The sequence below is a fragment of the Rattus rattus genome, chromosome 15, assembly GCF_011064425.1.
Source record: "Rattus rattus isolate New Zealand chromosome 15, Rrattus_CSIRO_v1, whole genome shotgun sequence".
Lineage (NCBI taxonomy): Eukaryota > Metazoa > Chordata > Mammalia > Rodentia > Muridae > Rattus > Rattus rattus.
Window position 1 is genome coordinate 19111856 of NC_046168.1, and position 22868 is coordinate 19134723.

At 46.2% G+C, this 22868-nt stretch overlaps 1 protein-coding gene across 1 annotated transcript in view; it reads right to left on the minus strand.

Moving 5' to 3' along the window:
* LOC116884933 (FH1/FH2 domain-containing protein 3-like) overlaps window positions 1-22868 on the minus strand; it is a 60503-nt gene that overhangs the window by 4968 nt on the left and 32667 nt on the right. Inside the window, exon 2 of the mRNA XM_032886147.1 lies at window positions 12327-12433. Within this exon, the coding sequence (XP_032742038.1) occupies window positions 12327-12433 (107 nt within the window). The remainder of the gene's footprint in view (window positions 1-12326; window positions 12434-22868) is intronic.

Below are 22868 nucleotides of genomic sequence, written 5' to 3' on the forward strand. Positions count from 1 at the left end.
AGATGCCAGGGAACCATCACCAGCTTCCAAATCCCACAGCATTTCCATCCGCAGGACACACCCAAGGCCATCCTTCCCCTAGTGACAACAGGAAACCATCCAGAACAGACACAGGAACCAAAAAGAAATACCCAATTAATGCCCAAGTGCCAGAGATGTGAGGGCCAGAGCCTTAAGCGTCCAGCAAGTCTCTGGCCTCTCAGAAAGCACAAGTTTCCCGTGTACGGCCTTGGGGAAAGAGCTCTCATCTGGGTCATCGAGGCTCTCAAAAAGCCATGTTTCCATTACCGGCTCTCAAGAGAACATCTTCACAAGAACACAGGAAGGCCTTATCACAGCAAGAGCAGGGACTTTCTTTGTCCAACTGTGAGAGGCACAGAGCCAGAGGCTTTGTCACGTTTCTGTAGCCAACAGTGGAGATGACACCCCACACTGTCCTCCAGACACCCAAGCAAATTTAAACTACTATTTCAGTCAAGGGTAGGAGGAGGTATTTAAACATGCTGCAGAAGCAGGAACAGGCCCTTGAGCAGGTCTCCAGGGAGCCAGCCCCTTGCAAGCTTCCAGTCCTGTGAAACTCACTGGGCACCCTGACTCAGGCAGAAGGGAGATTTGGGTGAGACTTCATATGGTCAAAAGACAGAAAGCTGGCTAAGTCTGAGTCGCTCTTAAGGTCAACGTTCAAGCTAGAGGTCCAGCCACTGCTGCCCTCATTTCCATTCGTACAGAGGTCTCTGCTAATAGAGTGTGTGAAGCTAAAAGCAGATGCTAAAACCTGCTGGGCGACCCCCACAAATTAACCTTCCAAGCCCGGTTCCCTCCTAAGTAAAGTGGGACACTAATGATGCCCGCCTTCTGGTGAGGGTGTGGACAGGTAATTCAGGTCGTGTGCAGAGGTCGCTCCTGGCACTGACTGGCACATGGCAGAGGCTTGCTGGTGTGAGGTGGCATGCTTGCTGTCCCTGGTCCCTGGTCGGTCCTTCCTCTTCTCTTTCCACTTCTGCTTTAATGCCTGCCTGCACTCCGGCCCACTCTCATCTGCCTTTTCTCCTTCCCACCACATCATGTCCTTCCTCTTCGTCTTTTCTATTTCCACATTACAGATGCCTCAAGGATCTACCATGACAGCATGTCACTGATGCTCTCTGGTTCAGTTAAAGCTCGAAGGGTTTAACATGGGCACTGGTGTGCACCCCTCCTGGGTGTGGCCCTGGGTATGCTGGGCTCTGAGGATGCACCCTGCACCCCTTTACTGTGAGGGGTGAGGGGTGCCCAGATATACAGACTTGTTTGTAGGGTGCGTCATGGTACATGCCCTGTGGCCAAAGCACCAAGCCCCTGTTCTTGAACAGATGAGAGCCACCACCTTTGTATCACAGACCCTGCTAGGGAAGCCGCTCGCAGGCCCTGCATCCCTCCTCACTGCTCGTTGAAAAGGCTGCTCCTTCTCTGTGAATCCAGTGGCCAGTGCCAATGGCTCTTCTATGGTCATTGTTTTAATGAAGTATATCTGTTGCATGTATATAAAACAATAATTTGGGGGTCCGATAATAGAGGGGATAAATAATCTCCACCATCTAAATTTTTAATTTGTCCCCAAAATACCCCAAGAGAAACCCCATCCCTATCTATGGTCATTCCTCATTCTCACATCTAACTCCAGGACTGCAAACATACCCTCTCTGTGCTGGATATTTTCATGTTAACTTAGCACAAGTTAGAGTTATCTGAAAGAAGAGAATTTCTATTGAGAAAATGCCTCCATGAGATCCAGCTGTAGGGCATTTGCTTAATTAGTGATTGATAGATAAGCCCCGCCCATTGTGGGTGGTGCCATCCCTGGGCTAGTGGTCCTGGCTTCTTAAAGTAAGCAGGTTGGGATTGGGCAAGCCACAGGGAGCAAGCCAGTAAGCAGCACTCTCCCACGGCCTCTGCATCACAGTGTTTCATCGCAGCAATAAAAACCCTAAGACCCTCTCTGAATAGACTTGCATTTCTGACACTTCCTGTAGACCTGTGTGCCTGATTTTTTTTTAATTTAATCACATGTTCTTGAGGCTCATCTAGAGTGAGATATGTATCCATATGTGTTCTGTTACCCAATACCTGACCAGACTTAGAACAAGGACCATCCCTGGCAATTTACAGTAGGAAAATTTTATCTGAGGAGACACAGGCTCAGTGGTGGGAGCAGCTGGTGGCAGTGGCAGCAGGAGTATGAGGCTGTCTGCTCACAGCTTTGCAGACCAGGAAACAGAAATATCGGGCTAGAAGTTGAGACTGGGGTATAAAAGCCCACCCTGTAGCAACCCAGTTTCCCAGCTAGCCGCCCCCCCACTTCCCACTTCCCAAAGGTTCCATGGCTGCCAAAAACAGAGCCACCAACTGGGGACCAAGCGTTCATACAGAAGAGCCTATGGCTGACATTACACACCCACACTATGACATCACACTCCTTATGCTGGTGCTGTCCCATGGCACGCACGCACCACTTGCTTTGAGCATTCCTCAGTTAATGGGCATTTGGGATTCTTCTACATTGGGACTATTATAAATCATTCTCAGGGAGCATCTGTGTACAGATTTTTACACAGACAAATGCTTCCTCTCCAGCGGACACATCTAGAAGTAGAATTGCTGGGCTGTGTGGTAATTTAATGTTTAACATTTTAAGAAACCGTCAAAAGAGGCTGTCCCACTTTACATTCCCGCCAGCAGTGCATCGGGTGTCCAATTTCACGACTTCCCCCTCAACACATGCCACCATCTGTCACTGTGATTCTGGCCTTGCCAGTAGGTGTACAGTAGGACCTCATTGTGGTTTTGACTTGAATTTCCCCAGAGACTTACAATGTTGAGCAGATTTTCACATGTTTCTTGGTCATGTATTTATTTGTCATTTATGTATCTTGATGGGTTACATACCTATTCAAACCTTTTGAATTATTTCTCTTGTTATTGAGTTGCAAGAGCTCTTTACATATTCTGGATATGTTCTGAAGATCTGTTATAAGATTTACGAATGTTCCCATTCCACAACACCTAGCAAGTATATTTTTAAGGGAGAAACTTTTTAATTGGTTTTATCACCTGTATTCTCCGTATCTCTACAGACTGGTACTTCACAGGGTGTCACAGAGACTTGATCCTGTTTTCTCTTTCATACTTTGAACTGCCATATTTCAGACCGTGATCCATTTCAGCTGGGTTTCTATTCTAATGTGAGCTGGCCCCTCACATTTCACGTCCCCTCCCCTGCCATCTACACTCAGATCTCCTCAAGGGATAGAAGTCTATTTGAACCATCTCTCAGGAAATTCTGCTGCCACCCTGGTCAGACACTCCTCCCTCTGCTTACTCTGCCCCAGGATACCCTGACCCCCTCTTGCCAGGTCTCTCCTCCCCATGTTGCCATGCCTAGTGTCCTTACCTGTCTATTCTTTAGACTCTTATCCCACTTCCTGAAACAGAAACTTCTTTCTGCCTTACACAAAGACCCTGATCTAAAGCGAGGGTGGGCACCCAGCACTGTTGTCATCACCAAGCAAGGAGTGCAAGTTGCTCATGCAGTTTCTGGAAAGATCTTTAAATGAAAAAAATATTAGCCAGCACCAAGATTTCTCATCTGAAACAGGAACCACCGGCTACCACCAGTATTCACGGAGATAAAGGGAGGTCAGGTGAACCACCCATGGTGTGTGGTATGAGCTGAGTCCTAGTCCCTGTGAGTCCGTGTCCACAGAAGAAGTTTGCACACCCTTTATCCCTCTCACTCTCTCTGGTGTCTCGGATGCTGATGAGACAATGATCTGGAGCAGCCACTCTGGACCCAGCAATGGGATCCTCATCTGAAGGATGCTGCCTCTGTTCTACCACTCACTCCCCAAGGCCACTGGACTCTTTACTTTTAAAGAATTATTTATTTTATGTACATGAGTACACTGTAGCTGTCTTCAGACACACCAGAAGAGGGCATCGGATCCCATTACAGATGGTTATGAGCCACCATGTGGTTGCTGGGAATTGAACTCAGGACCTCTGGAGGAGCAGTCAGTGCTCTTAGCCACTGAGCCATCTCTCCAGCCTGAGCATCAGACTCTTACACACAAAGAGAAAGAATAGAGTTGTTTCAACTGACAGATTTAAAGATATCCTGGTGTACACACAAGGAAACCGTCCTCCAACCAGCACATGCCTGAGTGTGCCGATGTGGTCCTAGGCAGAGCAGGCAGACTGTCAGCTATGATGAAGCATGAAGGATGGAAGCCAGACTCTAAGGGTGACAGAGGGGAAAGGGAGAAGCAGCTTATGACCCTAGGGGCATGGCGGACTCACTCTGTGACCCTGCCTACTTGCCACAGCTCTCCTAGAGTTCTTGGAGGTTTACCAAGAAATCTCTGAAAGTTCTAGAAGGGCAGTGAGGACATTCACACACCCTCGGCTTAGGAACAAACAGTTCTCCCTGTTAGGAACATCATTGTCTTCAACTAAAGTGTGGCTTTGGAAGAAGAGTGAAGAGAGTGAAGGAGGAAGGGACGCTCACCCTGGCAGACAATTCAGCCCGGCCATTGAGGGGTGTCACGTCAAAGACGACTGCCTCGTTAAGAAATGAAATGCATGGACTGTAGAGCCCGTTCCTTGTTCCTGGGTAACTCTCACTACACAGAGAGACTCTATCACTAATACCTTACGCAGGTATGCTCGCATTTATTACAACAGCTGAGCGGACAGTGCAGTCGGTTTGTCTTATGCTGTTACGTCTGTTTCCAAGCTTCCCCCAACAGAGCGGCTGACCCTAAAACATCCATCCATGTTTGACCCTTCATCCCTTCAATGCTCCCTACCCACCTTCCCTGCAAACCCTGCCGTTCACTATTTTTTCAATCCTTGAGACAGACTCTTAGATAGCCCAGGCTGGTCTCAAACTCATGATCCTCCTGCCTCAACGTCCAAAGAGCTGCGATGACCCCAGCCACCACCTGACTACATTGATCTTTCTCCTAGCTTCACGGCCTTGGCTTTCTCAGAATGGCACATGGCTTGTGTCACACAGCACTTGGCTTTTTCAGACTTGACAAGATGGATTTGTCCTGCTGTCTTTTCTACCCTAGCAACTTATCTCTACATATTCATCCTAGGGTCCCCTTATATTGTACACACCTATATCCTGGCTGCCTCAGAATACTGGAGATTTTAGGAACGCTCCTATGAACATCCTGATGCAGATTTTGTGAGGATGTGAGCCTGGACCTTGCCTGAGCATCTTAGTCCATTGCTAAGCAGAGAACATATTTAACTTTCGAGGAGCCCTGAGATTGTCTTCCATTTGGCACTCCCCCTAGTAACGCAGAAATGTCACGTGCAGGCTCTATATCCCTGCCTGCACCAGGCTTGGCCAGCACACGGGGTGTTTATGGTACCTCATGGTGACACGTGCTTCCCTGACAGTGCCTTCCCTATCTGTGTACTCCTTCCCTTAGCCTGTTGTGTCCCTGGGTTGTTTTCTTACTATAGAGTTTGAAAGTTCTTCCCATATTGTAAACACACATCCTTTACCGAATTTGTGTTTTAAAATCTTTTTCCTCCCAATCTATGGCTTTGGTTTCGGTCCCATTAATGTGCTCTTTTGTATGATAAATATAAAACGTAAACTCAAGCCAGTGTTATCCGGATGTCACATGCAGCAGTACCCAGCTCTTGGCTGAGGTCCTAATGGGCCCAGAGGCTGCCACCTGAGTTATCAGCTACGGCCACAACCTGGCCCTCTTCCCTGCTCTGTGCTGGCTTCAGGTGAAAGAGCTCCAGGCCAGCCATCTCCCAGCTTCTCTGTGGCTTGATGCTTCTCATCTGGCTCCAGGCCCATGTCTCTCAGCCTGGCCTGCTCTCGCCACACCTCAGACAAACATGGGTAAGCACCTCTTGCTCTCTCATGTTCCCTCCCTCTCGGCATGGTCCCCTCTCTGTGTGCTGTTCCTCCTGTCACAGGCCAATTGCGTAATTCTGTCCACCCCTATGCATACTAGCACCATTCAGAGTCACACTCCTTTCTCACCTCCACACTGAGCCACATGGGACTGACATCTACTCCATGTTCCTCCCGCTGTCTGCCTCGCCTCCTTCTGTCCGCCCCAACCCCATGCACTCACAGCGAGGCTTCTGAGAATGTTCCTCCCACACAGGTCGCTTGTTACAATAGTTCAACCAATCACACAGTCATAGTCTACACCAGCAGTTCTCAGCCTGTGGGTCATGACCCCTTTCACAGGAGTCACCTAAGATAATCATAAAACACAGATATTTATATTACAATCCATAACAGCAGAATAGCAGTTATGACGTAACAGCAAAATAGCTTTATGGTTGGGCATCACCACAACGAGAGGAGCTGTGTTAAAGGTTCACAGCACTAGGAAGGTTGAGAACCACTGGTCTACACTACAGGCTCAAATAGGGCAGCACATGGAACTCAGGTGAAGATACTTTTAAAAACTCACTTTGCCTGGGACCAACCCCGGACTCTGATTTCATGGGCTGAGGTAGGGTGTGCAAAGCACGCCACGGGGTGGCATTTGTTTCTGAAACCGAGAGCCTACCCTACCACAGAGGTTCCCTAACCAAACATCCAAATGCTGGGACAGCTCATTTAAAAACAGAATTCCAGGGGTTGGGGATTTAGCTCAGTGGTAGAGCGCTTGCCTAGCAAGCGCAAGGCCCTGGGTTCAGTCCCCAGCTCCGGGAAAAAAAGAAAAAAGAAAAAAAGAAAAAAAAAAAAAACAGAATTCCAGCCCTGACTGTAAACCTCTGAAGCTGGGATATGGAGTCCAGAACATGTAAGACGCTTTCATCCAGTATATTCCGAGACACGCTGCCTAGAATAGCCCAGAGTTGGTGAGCAGGATCTCAGAGTCACCCCTTAGCCCTTACTGAAGTCACCCCAGCCGCCATCTTGCTTGAAGGCCTCTGTGGCACACAGCCAGGCAGATAGCGACGGTCTACACAATTCTGGGGTATTCATGTCTAACTCTACAGTTACTGAAGATGAACTGAGGCTGCAGTGAGCTCACACGATGTGGCATAGGTGAGCACTGCCAGCGGCAGCTTGCACTGGTGACACACTTTCATTTTTAATTAATTCTCATCACATTTAGAAACTTTTCACTGCCACCAGAATGCTCACGACCTCCACGTGCCATATATGGCCATATGGGGTCACAAGAAATTGCTCTGAGCAGCTATACATAGCCATAGCTTCTGAACTGCCCATTTAGTGAATCATGACTCCAAATTCTGGCTATAATCTGTTGTTGTAAAAATATAAAAACTGAAATGCTATCTTTTATCCCCAACTAGGTCCGGCACCACAGTGCCCCAAGATGTCTGCTAGATATTTTAAGTCTCAGTCAGCAAAGCCTCTCACCCGCTCTGCTCCATCCCATATCACACTGCTGAAGGCCTCTCTCTGAGCTTGGCAGCCATCTCTCTACCTATCTAGTTCCCAAGGCAGGTTTCCACGCCAGAAACACACATCCCAATTCTGCAGCGGCCCAGTGTCTCTAGCTGCCGCACACTTTCTTACACTTAAATTGCTACACGAAAGAACACACAACACAATAACCTTTGAACCAAATGATAAGATATAATTGCCCACCTAAACATACAAAGGCCTGTACACATCCATCCCTTATGAACATTTATAACAACCTGTAAAGGTACAGCATAGAATCTTAACATCAGCTTCCATGTTGTCTCCCTGCTACTCTGTGTCCTCCTCCCTCCTCCTCGTCCCTCATACTTTTCTCCTGTCCATCCTTCCTTCTCGTCCAATGATAGGCCTCGTTCTACCCTGTACTGGTCCTCACCTGTATTTTACAAATTAAATGGGGAGAAAGTTCTGATGAAGTCCCTGAGTCCTGAGTACATGACTAGGTAGCTGTCCTTGGGGCAGCAGAATTAGCATCAAAATACAGCTAACTCCAGGGCAAACCACAACAATAATTGACAACAGTTATGAGTTCAGTGCATGACTATGGAGTGGTAGGAGCCAGTACAACCCAATGTTGATTGTACTATGTGTCTTTGTGAGGAACTGGAGGTGCAGAGAGGTAAAGCTACACACCATGGTTACACTATGATAACATTAATCATAAAGCCTACGTCCCTAACCATGGTACACAACCTCTGAGATGTCTCTCACTTCGCGACCCAAGCTCCATACCTAGGATCCACATGGTGAAAGAAAAGAACCAACTTCCTAACCACTTGCCTTAGTGTGTTTCTCTGATATAAAACACTAACTTAGGAAGGAAAGGGTTTATTTCAGCTTACGCTTCTAGGTAACAGTCCATCTATCATCAGAGAAGTCAAGACAGGAACTGAAGCAGACTCTATGGAAGAATGCTGGTTACTGGCTTGTTTCATCTGAACTACTCAGCTACTTCTTTATATAGTCCAGGCTCACCTGCCTAGGGAATGACACCGCCCACAATGGGCTGGGACCTCCTACATCAATTAACAATTAAGAAAATGCCCTCAGAGACACACCCACAGGCCAGTCTGATGGAGCCAATTCCTCACTGAGGTTCCCTCTTCCCAGATGACCAGAATTTGTATAAAGTTGACAAAAACCAAGCAGCACAACCACTATGCTGCTTTCCTAGAGTTACAGAAAGCCCAGCAGAGCACCTGTTATACAGGGAGGAGTAGTATAGGTAACAGCATCTTTAGACCATAAATAAATTTTATAAATATCTTCAGTTTGTGAACATCTACCAGAATTCTTGCCCAAGGTCACACAACAGCAGTGTCAGGAACAATCTAGCGGCTCCAGGCCTGTTTCCAATGCACTGTGCTACACTTGCTAATTTCCCCGGCCTTGAGAGGCAGCAGACCCTGTTTCGTTTTGTTTGTATAATAATTGCTTTGTCCTTCCTCTGTTGAAGGTCTCTCTCCTATTCTCTGGTTAGCTAGAGCCCAAGTGGTAATTCCAAACAAGTGAGTTAATTTTTAGTCTTGGCATAAAAGAGCAAAGCAATGGACAGGAACAAAGAAACAACTCCTCCAGCAAGGGAGGTCACTCCAAAAAACACCACAGAAAAATGTCAGTTTCACAACCTTAATTTTTAGACCATCTTCCTATAATTTATGCAAAAATAACACTTCTTTAGCTATGTTTACACCTAAAAAGGGCAGATCTTAACTAGAAAACATTATATTTTAATCCTTCGTCATGAGAGATATGGATTTCAGTCACATAAACTTTGTCAAATGCCACACACCTAAGAGAGAACCCAGGAGAGACTCTAAGTGCAAGTGGCATGACAGATGGACACAGATGCCCCACCTGCATCGGGGACAGCCTCTGCCTGAAGCTACTTGTTAGTCAGCAACCAGGGACTTGCATGCATCTCAAGGCTCAGTGATAGAAATTCTCTTGTCAAGGGAACAATGTGACCCAGCTGTTCTGGGGCCACCATTCTGATGGCCTTCTGATCCCCAGACACAGGACAGACAAGAAGATGTGGCTGTTTTCATACTCTATCTTAGATATGTTACAAAGTTAAGGAATAGTCACTATGAAGAACATACAAGCCTCTGAGGTAAATTTGTGACACATCTGTCGATGTGTTCCTACCCAGCATTTGGGGGCTATGAGCTCTGGACTGAAGTTTCCATGCATTGAGCCACTTTCTTGGTGTACTATCACTCATTTTTCTGCATCCCTTGCTGGTGAAGGGGGGAGGGTGGAGACAGAAATAGGCACCCGGATTATGTTGGTCGGACTTCATCGCTATGACAAGTACCTGAGAAAACCTACTTAGGGAAGGAAAGATTTATTCCAGCCCATGGTTTCAGGGGTTCCATCCCATCATGGAGAAGATGGCCAAGCAAAGCACCTCCTATCATGGAGGACAAGAAGCAGACAGACAGAATGCCTGTGGCAGCAGTATTTCTCTTCCTTCCCCTTTTATTTCATCCAGACTCTCAGTCTGCACTCATGAAGGTCTCCTGAATTCTCTCTGTGAGGGCACTCACAGACACAGTAAGAGGTGTGCCTTCATCGTCCCTCAGGCAATCCTCAGTCCAAATAGCTTGACATTCAAGGTTCACTACCACAAGTCTCTGCCAACAGCATGGGTCCGTGGAGAGGTGAATACTCAGATGGGAAGGAGAAGAAGCCAAGCACCAGGACCTACCCCAGGAAGCATGACTCAGACTCTCCAGCCTTGTAGTGCCATCTGCAGAGACCAGATGCAGTGTGGCTTGGCTTTCCCATTGAAGGAAATGGTGTAGACCAAGACTGGTGTCATTACATGAACCAACCTCATGTCAGCACAGGCTCAGATGTCGTACTCTATAGGACCTGAATCATCTTTGCCAGGAGCTCCTGGGATAGCAAAGAGGGGCCAACTCTGGAATCGGTCCTACTGTGTACACACCTCACTCACCATTTGCTACTCCTGGCTCTACTACCTGGGTTGTGAAGTCTGGCCTTCAGTTGTCTTCGATGAAAAGTGAAGTCAACAAGATCCAATTACTACTAAATCCTCCAACTAACTATTCAAACGCAACTGTAAATGAGGGGCCCTGGTGTGTTCTCTTCCCTTCACTTTGTTCTATCGCTGACTTATACATTAGCACTTTTTTTCTTGTACTTCCACCTCCAAATCATTCAGGGTTTGAAAAAAAAAAAAAAAAAGATGAGGCAGGACTTGCTCTTTAAGCATTGCATCACTAGAGACATTTCTCAAGTTGACAATGATCTACTCACAACACTCATGGGGTCTGTTTGATCAGTGAGCCATGAAGGCATCCAATGAGACTGTCATTCTAGCCAGTATTCTGACATCTACAAAGGGATGCCATTGTCAGACATCGGCAAAAACTACTGCGATGGAATTTCCCCTGGATATACTGGTCCTGTAATCCTTTAATGTCCAGCTCTAAGACACTGATGAGGGCTGGTAATGTCGTTCAGTGGGTAGAGAGCTTGTCTGACATGCACAGAGCCCTGGATTAGGTCTCCAGTGCCTAGATGGTGAAGGCAGGAGGATAGAAGATCGAGGTCACCCTCTGCTATATTGCAGGACTGGGGCCCAGCCTGGGCTCCATGAAAGCCTATCTGAAAGGTGGGTGACAATCATGCTGATAGTCGGTTATGTTGCTGGAGAGACCCTCTTTCATGTGCACCCTGTGACGCATGCAGAGAGTTTACCCATATTCCACTGGATATATTCTAAGAACTTTGCTTGATCCTACAAGGCACCTTGACCTTTTTGATGACCATGGCCAGGGGACTCAATCTGTGGCTGTAAAGAGCTAGGTGCCAGGCATTCACTCAGACAGGCATAGTTCTGATCCCATGGAGTTTAAGCAGAAGAGAAGAGGAACACTTAGAGGAACAATGATCTTAAACTATGAAGGCTACTCCAGTGGGAGCATCGAGACACATTGGAGCATCCGAGACCTACCTAAAGATCGCACAGGAAGGTGCTAAGGTGTCCCCACTCAGAACTCTGCATGAAAAATCAACGCTCCCAGCAGGTGCCTGACTACACTCTTAGTTTGGCCAAGGGAGTGTCAGATAACTCTGAGGGGTCTCTGAACACCACATTACAACATCTGAGAATGACCTTGGAAGCCTTAGGAACACTGGGAAGGTAGAGGAGGAAGCAGCTGATACAATCAGAGCTATGCCTGGTTCAAGGTAGATAAGGGACAGGAAGAGAGGTAGCCCCATCAGATGGCTCTGTCAGCATCCCAGCTGATAACAAAGGCTGGTTATCAGTGTGTATATTCCAACAGAGGTTTCACTTTCTGTATACATCTCTGACTTATCATGAGTATTGCCCTATCCCTCAGTATAGCAATTCTAAGTATTATGCAATCCAGATGTAGGCTAAGAAATAACATATTAGTTGAAATAATTAATAATTATTTTACCCACTCTAAGGAGCTAAGAAAGTATATACCAGGATCTGCCAAGAAAATAAAATATCAACTAAATTATTGGAAACAATGATTAAAATAGCTGTCAATCTACAAAAAAATCTAGAGAATGTTGATTTGTTTTGCCCAGGTTAAAAATCTCTTAAAAGAGAATGCTATGTGCTTAATTAACCCATCTCAGAGACTTCTCTTAAACCAGGCTACCTCCCAAGGAACAAAGTCTCTCAAGATAGAAAAAGATCTACAGTCACCAACAAGTCCTCGCATGATGCTGAGTGAGTGCCAAGGACGAGATGGTTTCTCCACAGCATCCTCCGACTCCAGCACACCTGCATTGGACCTAAGTCAGACCCGTGAGCAGAAACAATGGCTGTGCTTACCCTGTGTCATCCTGGAAGCCTTCCAGCTCATCCCGCTGTTCCGCCAGCGTGGCCTCCAGATCGAGGTAGGCACCATTGTGGGACAGCTGCAGGGTGCAGTCATCGAGCTGGGAGAGAAAGAAGGAGTTAGTTCTAGTCATCTCTTCTGATAGGGATCAGGTACCCTCCGGTCACCTTAGGTTGCCCTCCAGTGTTTTTAAAAATCAAGTTTTACTCTGAACTGTGGTGCCTAGCCGGAGGAGGGGCCATACCAGTGTAAGCATCCTGGATCCAACTTGGTACAAGTGGACAGAGGCGTCTGTCAGAGAGCTGGCATTGGCCCGAGTTGTAAAGATTCCGAAGTTACAGTCAGCATTATTTTGTTATATTTAGAGTGATTACTTACACTTAAAAATACAGGTAAACTATTTTGCCAAAGACTGTGACTAATATGAGAAAATCAAAAATCAAATATATATGTATATATATGTATATACACATATATATATATATATATATGTGTGTGTGTGTGTGTCATATTTGACTTCTCGAAGTATCAAGATGGTTCTTACTGTTCTAGCTGGTGAATCAAGACTCTAGTTCCAAAGTGCAGACGACTGTGGTAGCTCATGACTGAAATCCCAGCACAGTAGAGGCAGAGGCGAAAGAAGTGCCGTGGTGATCACTGCTGCAGTCCTGGCCTCACAGCAGTTGGCTCTGTTTTAAATTTCTAGCTTATTTCCCAGCAGCCTCAACTGAACACTGATTCTTCCTTCATGGTCCCCAAAGCCTGCCAGGGATCTGCCTCAGCATGTGACAAGCCCCAAATAACAACAGGAAACCCCACCATCTTCCTGGCCAACAAGATCCTCAAGCCTCAGACTAATTGCCTGATCCCACCCCCGCCCCCACATTCCAGACATCACTAACTACCACCATTTCCCGATCACCATCTTAACAAAATTATATATCTGACCCAGGCAGGGCACCAAAGAACACAGAAGGGCTTCCTTCCCTCAGAGATACAGTTTTACTGCATGAGCAGGACAGACAAGTAGACTGCAGATTAGAGTAAGACACAAGTAAGAGCAACTGTCAGTCGGGGGAGGCCCTTCCTCCATTTATGCTCCAGTGACTGTCTTCAGAAGAGAAGCCAAAACCCCCATAACATTGCCCAAGTCTCCACCCAGAAGAAGGGTATCATTGCTCCCTAGCCAAATGTCACCACCTTGATTCCCTAATTAAAGGGTGAGAAAGCCCCTGTTCAATGGTGCTAGAAAGTCTCTCAACTGAAAAGAAAAGGTGGACATCAGCCTCTTAGTCCCTTAAAAGGAATATGTGGGGGGTGTGCCCAGAACAACCAGGGGATGAGGACCAAATTAGGTATTGACTGCCCTGGGACAGACTGCCTGAGGGCTGGTGCATAGAAGCTAAGATCCCAATGGAATCAACACACTGCCAGAGCCTTGCCACGATGCATACTCAACCTCACCATTACACCCAAAACTCAAGATTAATATTTAAACTACCACCATGTGAGCCAAGGCGAGTGGATAAAATGTGTTGGGGCTGTGATGACAGTAACATAGTGAACTCACCTAGAGAGTTCACAGTTTGAGGGTCAGCTTTCAGTCTCACTTTTACAAACTGGTAGAAGCCTATATTGTTACTTTGTTCGCTAATGTTACGAAAACACTTAACCTGAGGAAGAAACGGTTTGTGTCTTGTGGTTTAAGACGGGATACAATCCATTATGCCTAGGAAGTTGTTGAATTAGGAGCAAGAAACAGCCAGTCACTGTGTTCATAGTCAACAAGCAGAGAGGTTTGAATGCTGGAGCTCAGCTCACCACCTCCTTTATATTTGGTCTAAAACCCAAGCCTAGGGGATGGCGCCACCCACATTCAAAATGTTTATCCCTTCCTCAGTTAAACCTTCCTGGAAACATCCTTATAAACAAACTCAAAGCTATGTCTCCATGGTGATTCTAAATCATCAAGCTGACAACAAAGATTAACCATTTCGACCTCAGCAATAATTACTAAGTAACTTCCCCAAAACAAATGTCCAAAGCCGATGTGTAGAGGCAATGAGGAGAGGCAAATTTCAAACTGGTTGTTATAAAAATTCAGGCAGAAACTCAAGCTTTCCCTACCAAGGGACTCAGATACCTCCCTGCCAGACTGAGTCCCTGGCCTCCATTCCTGCTTAGGGGTAAGCAACCTGATCCCCTGCCTTGGCCTCTCATGTCAAATGTCCTCCCAGATGACTTAAGGGTCCTGGAATTTCCTGACTCGGACAATTTTCATGTCAACCCTGCTCCCCCTGGCAGCATGTCCCCTGCACTCCTTTCTTGGCTGAAAGTTTGGTGGCCAGGACACTGTCGGGCACTTCGGGACATAAGACAAAGCCGAGAGCCATGTGGGAAGATAGCATTACAGGGCTATTATAGAAGGGTGGCGATTAGGAAATTTAGGGGCAGTGACAGTGGCGTGGCTGAGAGACTTCAGATCAGGTTGCAGCCTGTCAACCTGTGGCCAGGGTTCTGGCAGGGATCAAGCTACTCCAGAGGGAGTCAATCCCAGACCCACAATAAAGGTCCTTCTACATCTCCAAACTGTGCCACTCCCCGCTCCCGCCCCAGTCAAAACATGCCATTTAAACAAGCAGCCCGAAGACAGAGAAAACCCTGCTCCTTATACAGACGCCGCACAAAGTGATTCTGGGGTCCTTTTGACTGCTCCGACAAAAAGAGAGTGTGCTCAAAAAGGGCAGGCTCACCATTCCGGAAAAACCTCAAACATCTGAAGTAAGGCTGATGTCACGTCTCGATTTATATATTCTTTCCTTTCCCTAAGCCAGTGAAGTGGTGTGTTTGCTGGGGTGGTTTAATGATTATCTGGGTTCTGGCAGCAAGTCTAGAGAAAGCCGAGTCTAGGCAATAAAGTTTCTGTGCAACCCTGAAATAGATTTGAACAGAACCCTTCTATAAATGCACATGAGGCTACCCTTTAAACTATTTTGGTAGTTGGGTAGAAGTGAGAAAATACAAGATGTAACAATAGACTTCAAAGTCTGAGGAAAGTCTCAAATGAGCATCGCTCACCCGTGTCATTTGATGGGACCCTCCCGTGCTCACATCCACAGCCTCCCCATGTGATACGTACGACAGCCTAGAACCCACGCTGGCCTGTGTCTGCTCCTCATGGGTGATACCTGACGCAGCCTAGCAACAACTACAGGCACTGGCTCCCAGGAGCTGTTCTCCCTTGCAGTTTCTGGAATTCTGCCACTGAGCAAGTCCAACCTAGACTGCCAAGCCGTGGATGATCCAACAGCTGACGACTGACACATGAGACAGTCCCAAGAGAAATCAGGGAAATAAACCCAAGCCGGCACTTCCCAGTAGAGCCTCAACCTTCTCAGTAATCCCATGGTTGTTCATTTGAATCAGTGTCCTCTCTCCATGATCGGTCACCACAGACCACCGGCAGCTGAGAGGTGAGGCAAATCTGACCTCCAGAGTTCTCAGAGGCTGCATGGGTAAAGGGTAAGAGGCTGTCCCCACAAGTTGGCCCTACCAAAGACAAGTCCAGGCAGGGATGGCCACCACTTATCCAGCCCTGAGATGGAACACAAAGCACATATCGAACCTTGACCCTCCCTAAGCCAAAATTCCTGCTGGGGACAAAGGACGGCAGCAGGTGCTGAGTACAAGGAATCTGAGACACCAAGGAATTAGGGAACGGTGATTCCAAAGCCCTCCCAGGGAAGTCAGAAAAACCAGGCGTGTAAAGCCCCCATCCCCAGAGTTCTACTGCTCCACCTCTGTCCTCTTACAAACTTCAAATTAAAAGATGACGGTACTGTGGCTTGAATGTGAAACTTCAGTAGGCTCTCGTGCTTGAACACTTGGTTCCCCAACTGGTGGCCCTGTTTTACAGAGGCTGTGGATCCCTTAAGGGGTGAGTTCTACAGAATCAGGTCTGAAAAGCCCTTGTTTAAGTTACCGATCAGGACTTTCCATGATCTTAAAACACATAGGCTACTACTGTTGCCCTTGGTTTCCACCCACCCCCAGAGGTAGAAGTTAAATCTCTTTAGCTAAAGATACCTTACAATTCAGACACAAGGCCCAGAGATCCCTGAGCTAGAACTGACCTTAACACCTCCTCCCTGAGCACTAGCTTTTATGGTACCAGAAGTTAGCAAAGGAGGGGAATAACTAATAGTCCTACCCAGTTATGAGGCTCATGAACCACAATAATGATCGGTCTGGCATAATAACTCAGAAGCGGCAATAGTGGTATACATACCTTGGTGGTAACCAGCAACTCTATAACAGGGCATCATGCCTAGTACAGGGAACCTAGCCAACTACTAGGTCTGGTGAAGATTAGTCATGGGTCCTGGAGGAGAACCTACCACCACCATTTCAATAACAGCATAATCCCTAAGTGCATTCCAACTATTTGTCCTTACACCCACAGGTAAGTGTAGTTCTCTCCTCACGTCAAGGAAACGTTTCTTTGCAACATAGAGAGACCATTACAGAAAACCACAACCAGTCAGATTGGGGCTTGTGGAGCCCAGTGTCAATGGCTGCATCTACAAAACCATCTGGCACCTAAGGGAACATTGCAGAAGAGTGGGTGGGAAGATTATAAGAGCCAGAGCATTATGGAATTTTCTGTGAGATTGTGTCTCCTAGTAACATCAGAACCTATACCCATAAATTCCCACCAACGTGACTGCCATAAATTCCTACCAACGTGACTGCCGAAACATGAGCTAAACTGGGAAAACAACAGTGGACATGACAAAGTGGATGAGGGGAAAAACCATGAGGCCTCAGCCCTACACAAAGAACTAAAAGCAGAAGGGATCTGAGCACGGAGAAAACAGTCTTCCTCAGGGAAGAGCACACCAGTTGTTATCCAACACCAGATACTCGGCTCCGAAAACACATATACAAGTAACATTATATGCACAATTAATGAAAAAAAAGAGGTCGTAAGTTTGAAGGAGACAGGGAGGAATATACCTGAGGGCTTGGAGGAAGGAAAAGGACTGGAGAAAAGGAGGTGGGGTATAGCTAGAGGAAGTGAGTCACTATATAAAGGATCCTGTCTCCAACCTCTCTGCCTCCTGATCTGCCCAGATGTGTGGAAGCTCCCACTGCTACAGCCAGCAGCTGTCCCCACTGCCTTGCTACCTCCACCATGATAGACTATACCCATAAAATAAATCTTTCTTCCCTCAAGTTGCTTCAGCTAAGTATTTTATTACTATCACAGTGGTAAGAAAGTAACCTGTGTAAAGTATGATACATTCTAGCCATTGCAAGCCCAGGCCTGAGCTCTCCCAGCTCAGAAACCAGGCACCAGGTGAGCCCTGGCCCTCTCCAGGGCTGAGTTCACCATAAGCCTTGTTAGTGTGCACCTCAGCCAACCATGGCTCTAAGAGGGGCACAAAAGCAGTCAGTGCATTTCTGCTGGTCACCTAGAGCAGCAGAGGCTAAAGCTAGGCATAGATGATGAACAAAAAAGTTAGAGAAGACAGCTTCCCAACAAGCCATGCCACCCACATGTTCCTTTCGCACTTCCTAATAAAACCAACTCAAAACGCTGGCTCTGTCCTTTGAGTTTCTAGGGGTTATGCTCCCCAGCAAGAACCATTGCAGTGGAATGATGCGGGAGGAGGGGGAGGGGGTCCAGCTATGGGCTTGCCTGCTACTCACCATTTCCTAAGGGGCATAGCAAAGCTATGGTGTTCATTTCATTACCCTGCAAACTATACACATCTTCCTAATGTGAATTTCCTATGTATGGTTGGCCTTCTATACCTGATGACATATATATATATATATATATATATATATATATATGTATATATATATATGTGTGTGTGTGTATGTATATGTATATATGTATATGTGTCTATATATGTGTGTATATATATGTGTGTATATACATATATACATATATATGGGTGTGTATATATAGAGACACATATATGGGTGTGGGTGGGTGTATAGATATATATCTATATAGATATATGGGCTTGCCATATATGAGTTAAATATGGAAGTAGTACTCTACATTGGACAGTCTTTCACTCTTGTTGCCTAAATAATGCAGTGTAGTACTTATTGACATCATATTGTTAGTAGAGACAGCATACATTACACACACAGATGGGCATAGGTTATAGGCACACTACGCGTTTTACCTAAACCATTTGAACAGCCACAGATTTGAGAATTCACACAGATCCCACTGCTGTGCCCCTTGTTACCTGACTGATGGCAGTGCCATGCATTTCATAACAAAAATTATATCTATAAGGATAAAACTAAAACTATAAACATAGGGAACAACTGGTCGGTTTTCTTAAGAAACCAAGAAACTGGGGGCTAGAGAGATGGCTCAGTGGTTAAGAGCACCGACTGCTCTTCCTGAGGTCCTGAGTTCAAATCCCAGCAACCACATGGTGGCTCACAACCATCTGTAATGAGATCTGATGCCCTCTTCTGGTGTGTCTGAAGGCAGCTACAGTGTACTCATACAATAAAATAAAATCTTAAAAAATAAATTTAAAAAAAAAAAAAAGAAACCAAGAAACTGGATTACTCAATATCAAAAGAAACCAGTGCTGCTGGCCAACCCCTACCAAAGGGCAACCCAAAGGCCCACGGAGTCTCTCCAGCGTAACTCTAACACTGCCAGTCTAATAAATGACTTAGGGGAAAAGGTAAGCATACCTTTGAAGGTCCGGCCCCTGGAATTATGAAATATTATGAGTGTACTTGTTTCTAAAGTGGCTCGATTTTGCCTCCTCTGACACCTAGGTGAGCTGTTGGTGGTCAGCAACCCAAGCATGAGTGGCCTTCTTCTGAGCTGATTTGGAGGGTTTCCAAATTAAGTTCTAGATTTCCACTTAAGCTAAGAAGGGCACACAGCCTACCCACCAGCAGTGGGAACCTCAGCCAGAATCCACAAGCAGACACAGGCGAGAGCTTCAGGAAATGGTACACAGGCAAAGAAAGCACTCGTTATCATTAAGTAGCCAAAGGTATGTTGGGTTTTTTAATAGAAAAAGCTAGAATGCATTGGCCTCCATGGGTGCCATGTCCTGTGTTCCACATCATTTATCTAAGTTGAAAAATAATTCTATCGCTGTTTCAGGAAAGATGGGCAAGGAAGGGAAGGATATGAGGGTTAAAGTGGGAAGGCGAGGAAGCCTGGGTGACTAATACGGAAGTGTCTAATGCACAAGCAAAATCTTGACTTTTTTGACTGAAAAAATTAATAAAAAAAATAATAAATAGAAGCGCTACTCACCGACATGGGAAACGCCAGGTAAAAAGTATGTGGGACAGGGATAAAGTTAGTATTTCTCTTTCTGGCCTGCTTTTTCTATTATGTCTAAACAAATGGAGTCATTGGGTTATTTAAGAAAAATCATACCCAAATTCCAGTCCTCTTTTCGCAGAACTAAATTTTAATTTTAATTATATTCTTTTTTCCTGTTTTTTTTTCACTCACTTTTTGAGAGAGAGAGAGAGAGAGAGAGAGAGAGTGTGTGCGTGCGTGTGTGTGTGTGTGTGTGTGTGTGTGTGTGTGTGTGTGTGTAGTGTGGGTGTATGTGTGTGTTTGTGTGTGTGGTGTGTGGTGTGTGTGTGTATGTGTGTATGTGTATGTGTGTGTGTGCATGTGTGTGGTATGTGGTGTAGTGTGATGTGTGTGTGTGTGGTGTGTGGTATAGTGTGATGTGTGTGTGTGTGTGGTGTAGTGTGGTGTGGTGTGCGTGTTTTATGTGTGGTGTAGTGTGATATGTTTGTGTATGGCATGCGAACCCCAAGACCCTTCAACCCAGGGTCTCCACCATCTACTTTCAGTGGTTCTCCAACTCCAATGCATACAATAGCCTCCTGGAACATTGGGTCACACGCGAACATTCAGATTCTGTGGGTCTAGGCAACTGGATCCCAGGGATCTGTACAACTCCTACCATTACCCAGTGAATAGATACACTGTGACTAGGAACCCTAGGGGTCATTCACTCTGAGACAGAAGAGAGATAATTCTGTTAAACTCCTTGGGGGACGTAAGCCCAGAGCAAACTCTGAAGCCCTAATTGCTTCAGGACTTGTTCCTCTTCTCCCAGTTCTTGGCTCTTCTTTCTATACGACCGTGTAGCCTAGTAGGTTCTTCCTAATGAGCAAGTGTATCCCTGGGGCCAACTGTGGGCATCAGGCTAACACCCCAGCAAGGATGCACTGAGATCTCTGGAAACAGCACAAAAGGGCCCGACACTGCAGCTCCACCTGGTAGCCATGACTGGGCCTAGGAACAGAAGCCTCACCTCACAGAAACTACAGCTGGCTGCCACTGTGAACTTCGAGGAAATGCTTTCAATAATTCTAGAGGGTGAGCTGCCTGCTAGCCAGGAAGCCTGAACACAGGAGCCAATCAGAGCATCCCCAGAAGAAAAGAAAAACGGTCTCTGTTCATTGTCACAGCTGTAAAACAACAGAAGCTGGCAGATGTCACAACACCCTTGAACAGCTCCCTGCCCTGCCTGGTGTGGCCAGCCTGACTGTTTACAATAGTTTCCGTTAGTTGCCAATAGTTAAGAATAAAGACAACATAAGTTAAACACCAGGTTCCCGTTCTCAGGAAGAACAGAGCAATGTTGAACCCCTGCAGCTTCCTCTCCCTGCTCTAAACTTCCACACTTCCTCTGGTACACACACTATCCATGTCTCCAGGCCACCTGCCCGCCTGGCTCCTGTATGCTGTAAGTCAGGACCATGGCTCAGCTCTCTGTGCAGACATTATGACTGGATGCAGTCTCTCCGTTTCTTTTCAGCTGTTTGTAACACTATATGCTGTGTACACTCAGCCCTTCTCGAGCACCAAGCAAGTTCCACATCAGCAGCATGAAGTCAACCATGTCCTTAACTCTATTCCCTTAGTAACTTATTAACCACATGACCAGACAGCCCTGGCTCAGTGATGAGTGAAAATCCCCCCAAAACACCTCTGCACAGTTCTGCCCGGGTTCCTGTAAGGTGTGTTTGCTATCGTGAGATCCTGAGTGCTTAGGTCAGCAAGCACCTGCCCTCTCTCATTAACACCTCCACAGCAAGCAGCTTTGTGGTAACTGTGCTAACCGCTCTGTTTATAGGACCCTGCTTCCCACTGATGCCTTCCCCAGTCTAGATCATGAAGTAAAGGACTGGGAAGGGTTTCCATCACGTTGCCCTGTAATCTCTGCCATAATGTTTTCAATACAGTTAAACACCTATAGGCATCATGTACCTATAAAATGGCAAATTGTATATGTTTAACTGGGAGACAACAAAGGGAAGAGGAGGAAAAGGGAAAGGGGAGGGGAAAGGAGGAGGGAAAGGGGAGGGGAAAAGGAGGAGGGGAAAAGGGGAGGGGAGGGAGGGAAGAGAAGAGAAAAAGAAAGGAAGGGAAGGGATTGGGGATTTAGCTCAGTGGTAGAGCGCTTGCCTAGCAAAAGCAAGGCCCTGGGTTCGGTCCCCAGCTCCGAAAAAAAAAAAAAAAAAAGAAAAGAAAAAAAAAAAAAAAAAAAGGAAGGGAATAGAGGAGATGAGAGAAGCAAACACTACCTGCTCAAAAGCAGAATGTCCATCTCTGAGAAAGTCTCCTACAGCTTCAGGAGACCCATACAGCCCATCCAAAAAGGCACTGCTAAAGTAAACCCCCTCTCCTCACAATGCCATAATGCCCCCAAGTTAATGCTACCTCAAAAAAGAAAAAGAGAAGCCCAAACACCTTGTTATCTGTAATTTGTGTCTCAGACGTGGCTGGGGAGAAAATGTGGGCTCTTCTTGGGGGTTGATTCGTGTTGTATGGCAGCTGTGAGAGTGGTTGTGGCCACAGCCATGTCTGAGGTATTTAGGGGCCACACTCATTAACTACTGTGTGCAACTCTGTAGCTGAGGGGAAAGCTCTTGGTCTGTAACTCTAGAATAAAGTCTTGAGTTAGAACAATGAGTGTCGGAGGAGTCTGACCACGGACAGATAATAAAATAATTGAACTTAAGATTGATGAGTACTAAGTTTTAAGAATTAATGAGATTTTGTAACTTGGGTTTTTGTTTATATTATTGCATAAACACACACACACACACACACACACACACACACACACACACGAATGATGTGATGGAAACCTGTGGAGGTTAGAGGATAGCTATGTGAAGTCTTTTCTCTCTTTCCACCTTCCTGTAGGTTCCAAAAATCAAACCCAGGTAGACAGGCATTTCCTTTATCCACTGAGCCATCTCACCTGCCCAAAATCAAAGTTCTAAGTACAATATGTTTTACTGTGAAGTTTGAATCTGAAGATTATCCTCAGTCACCGTATTGCTCTCAGAAACACTTGACAGTTAAAATATAGGCTGCCTTGCTGGCTAGCTCGTTGGTTCGTTGGTTGGTTGGTTTTGTTTGTTTGGGTTTCGGTTTGGGTTTGGGTTTTGGAATGGAACAGGGTCTCTCTCTGCAGTCCTAGCTGTCCTAGAGCAAG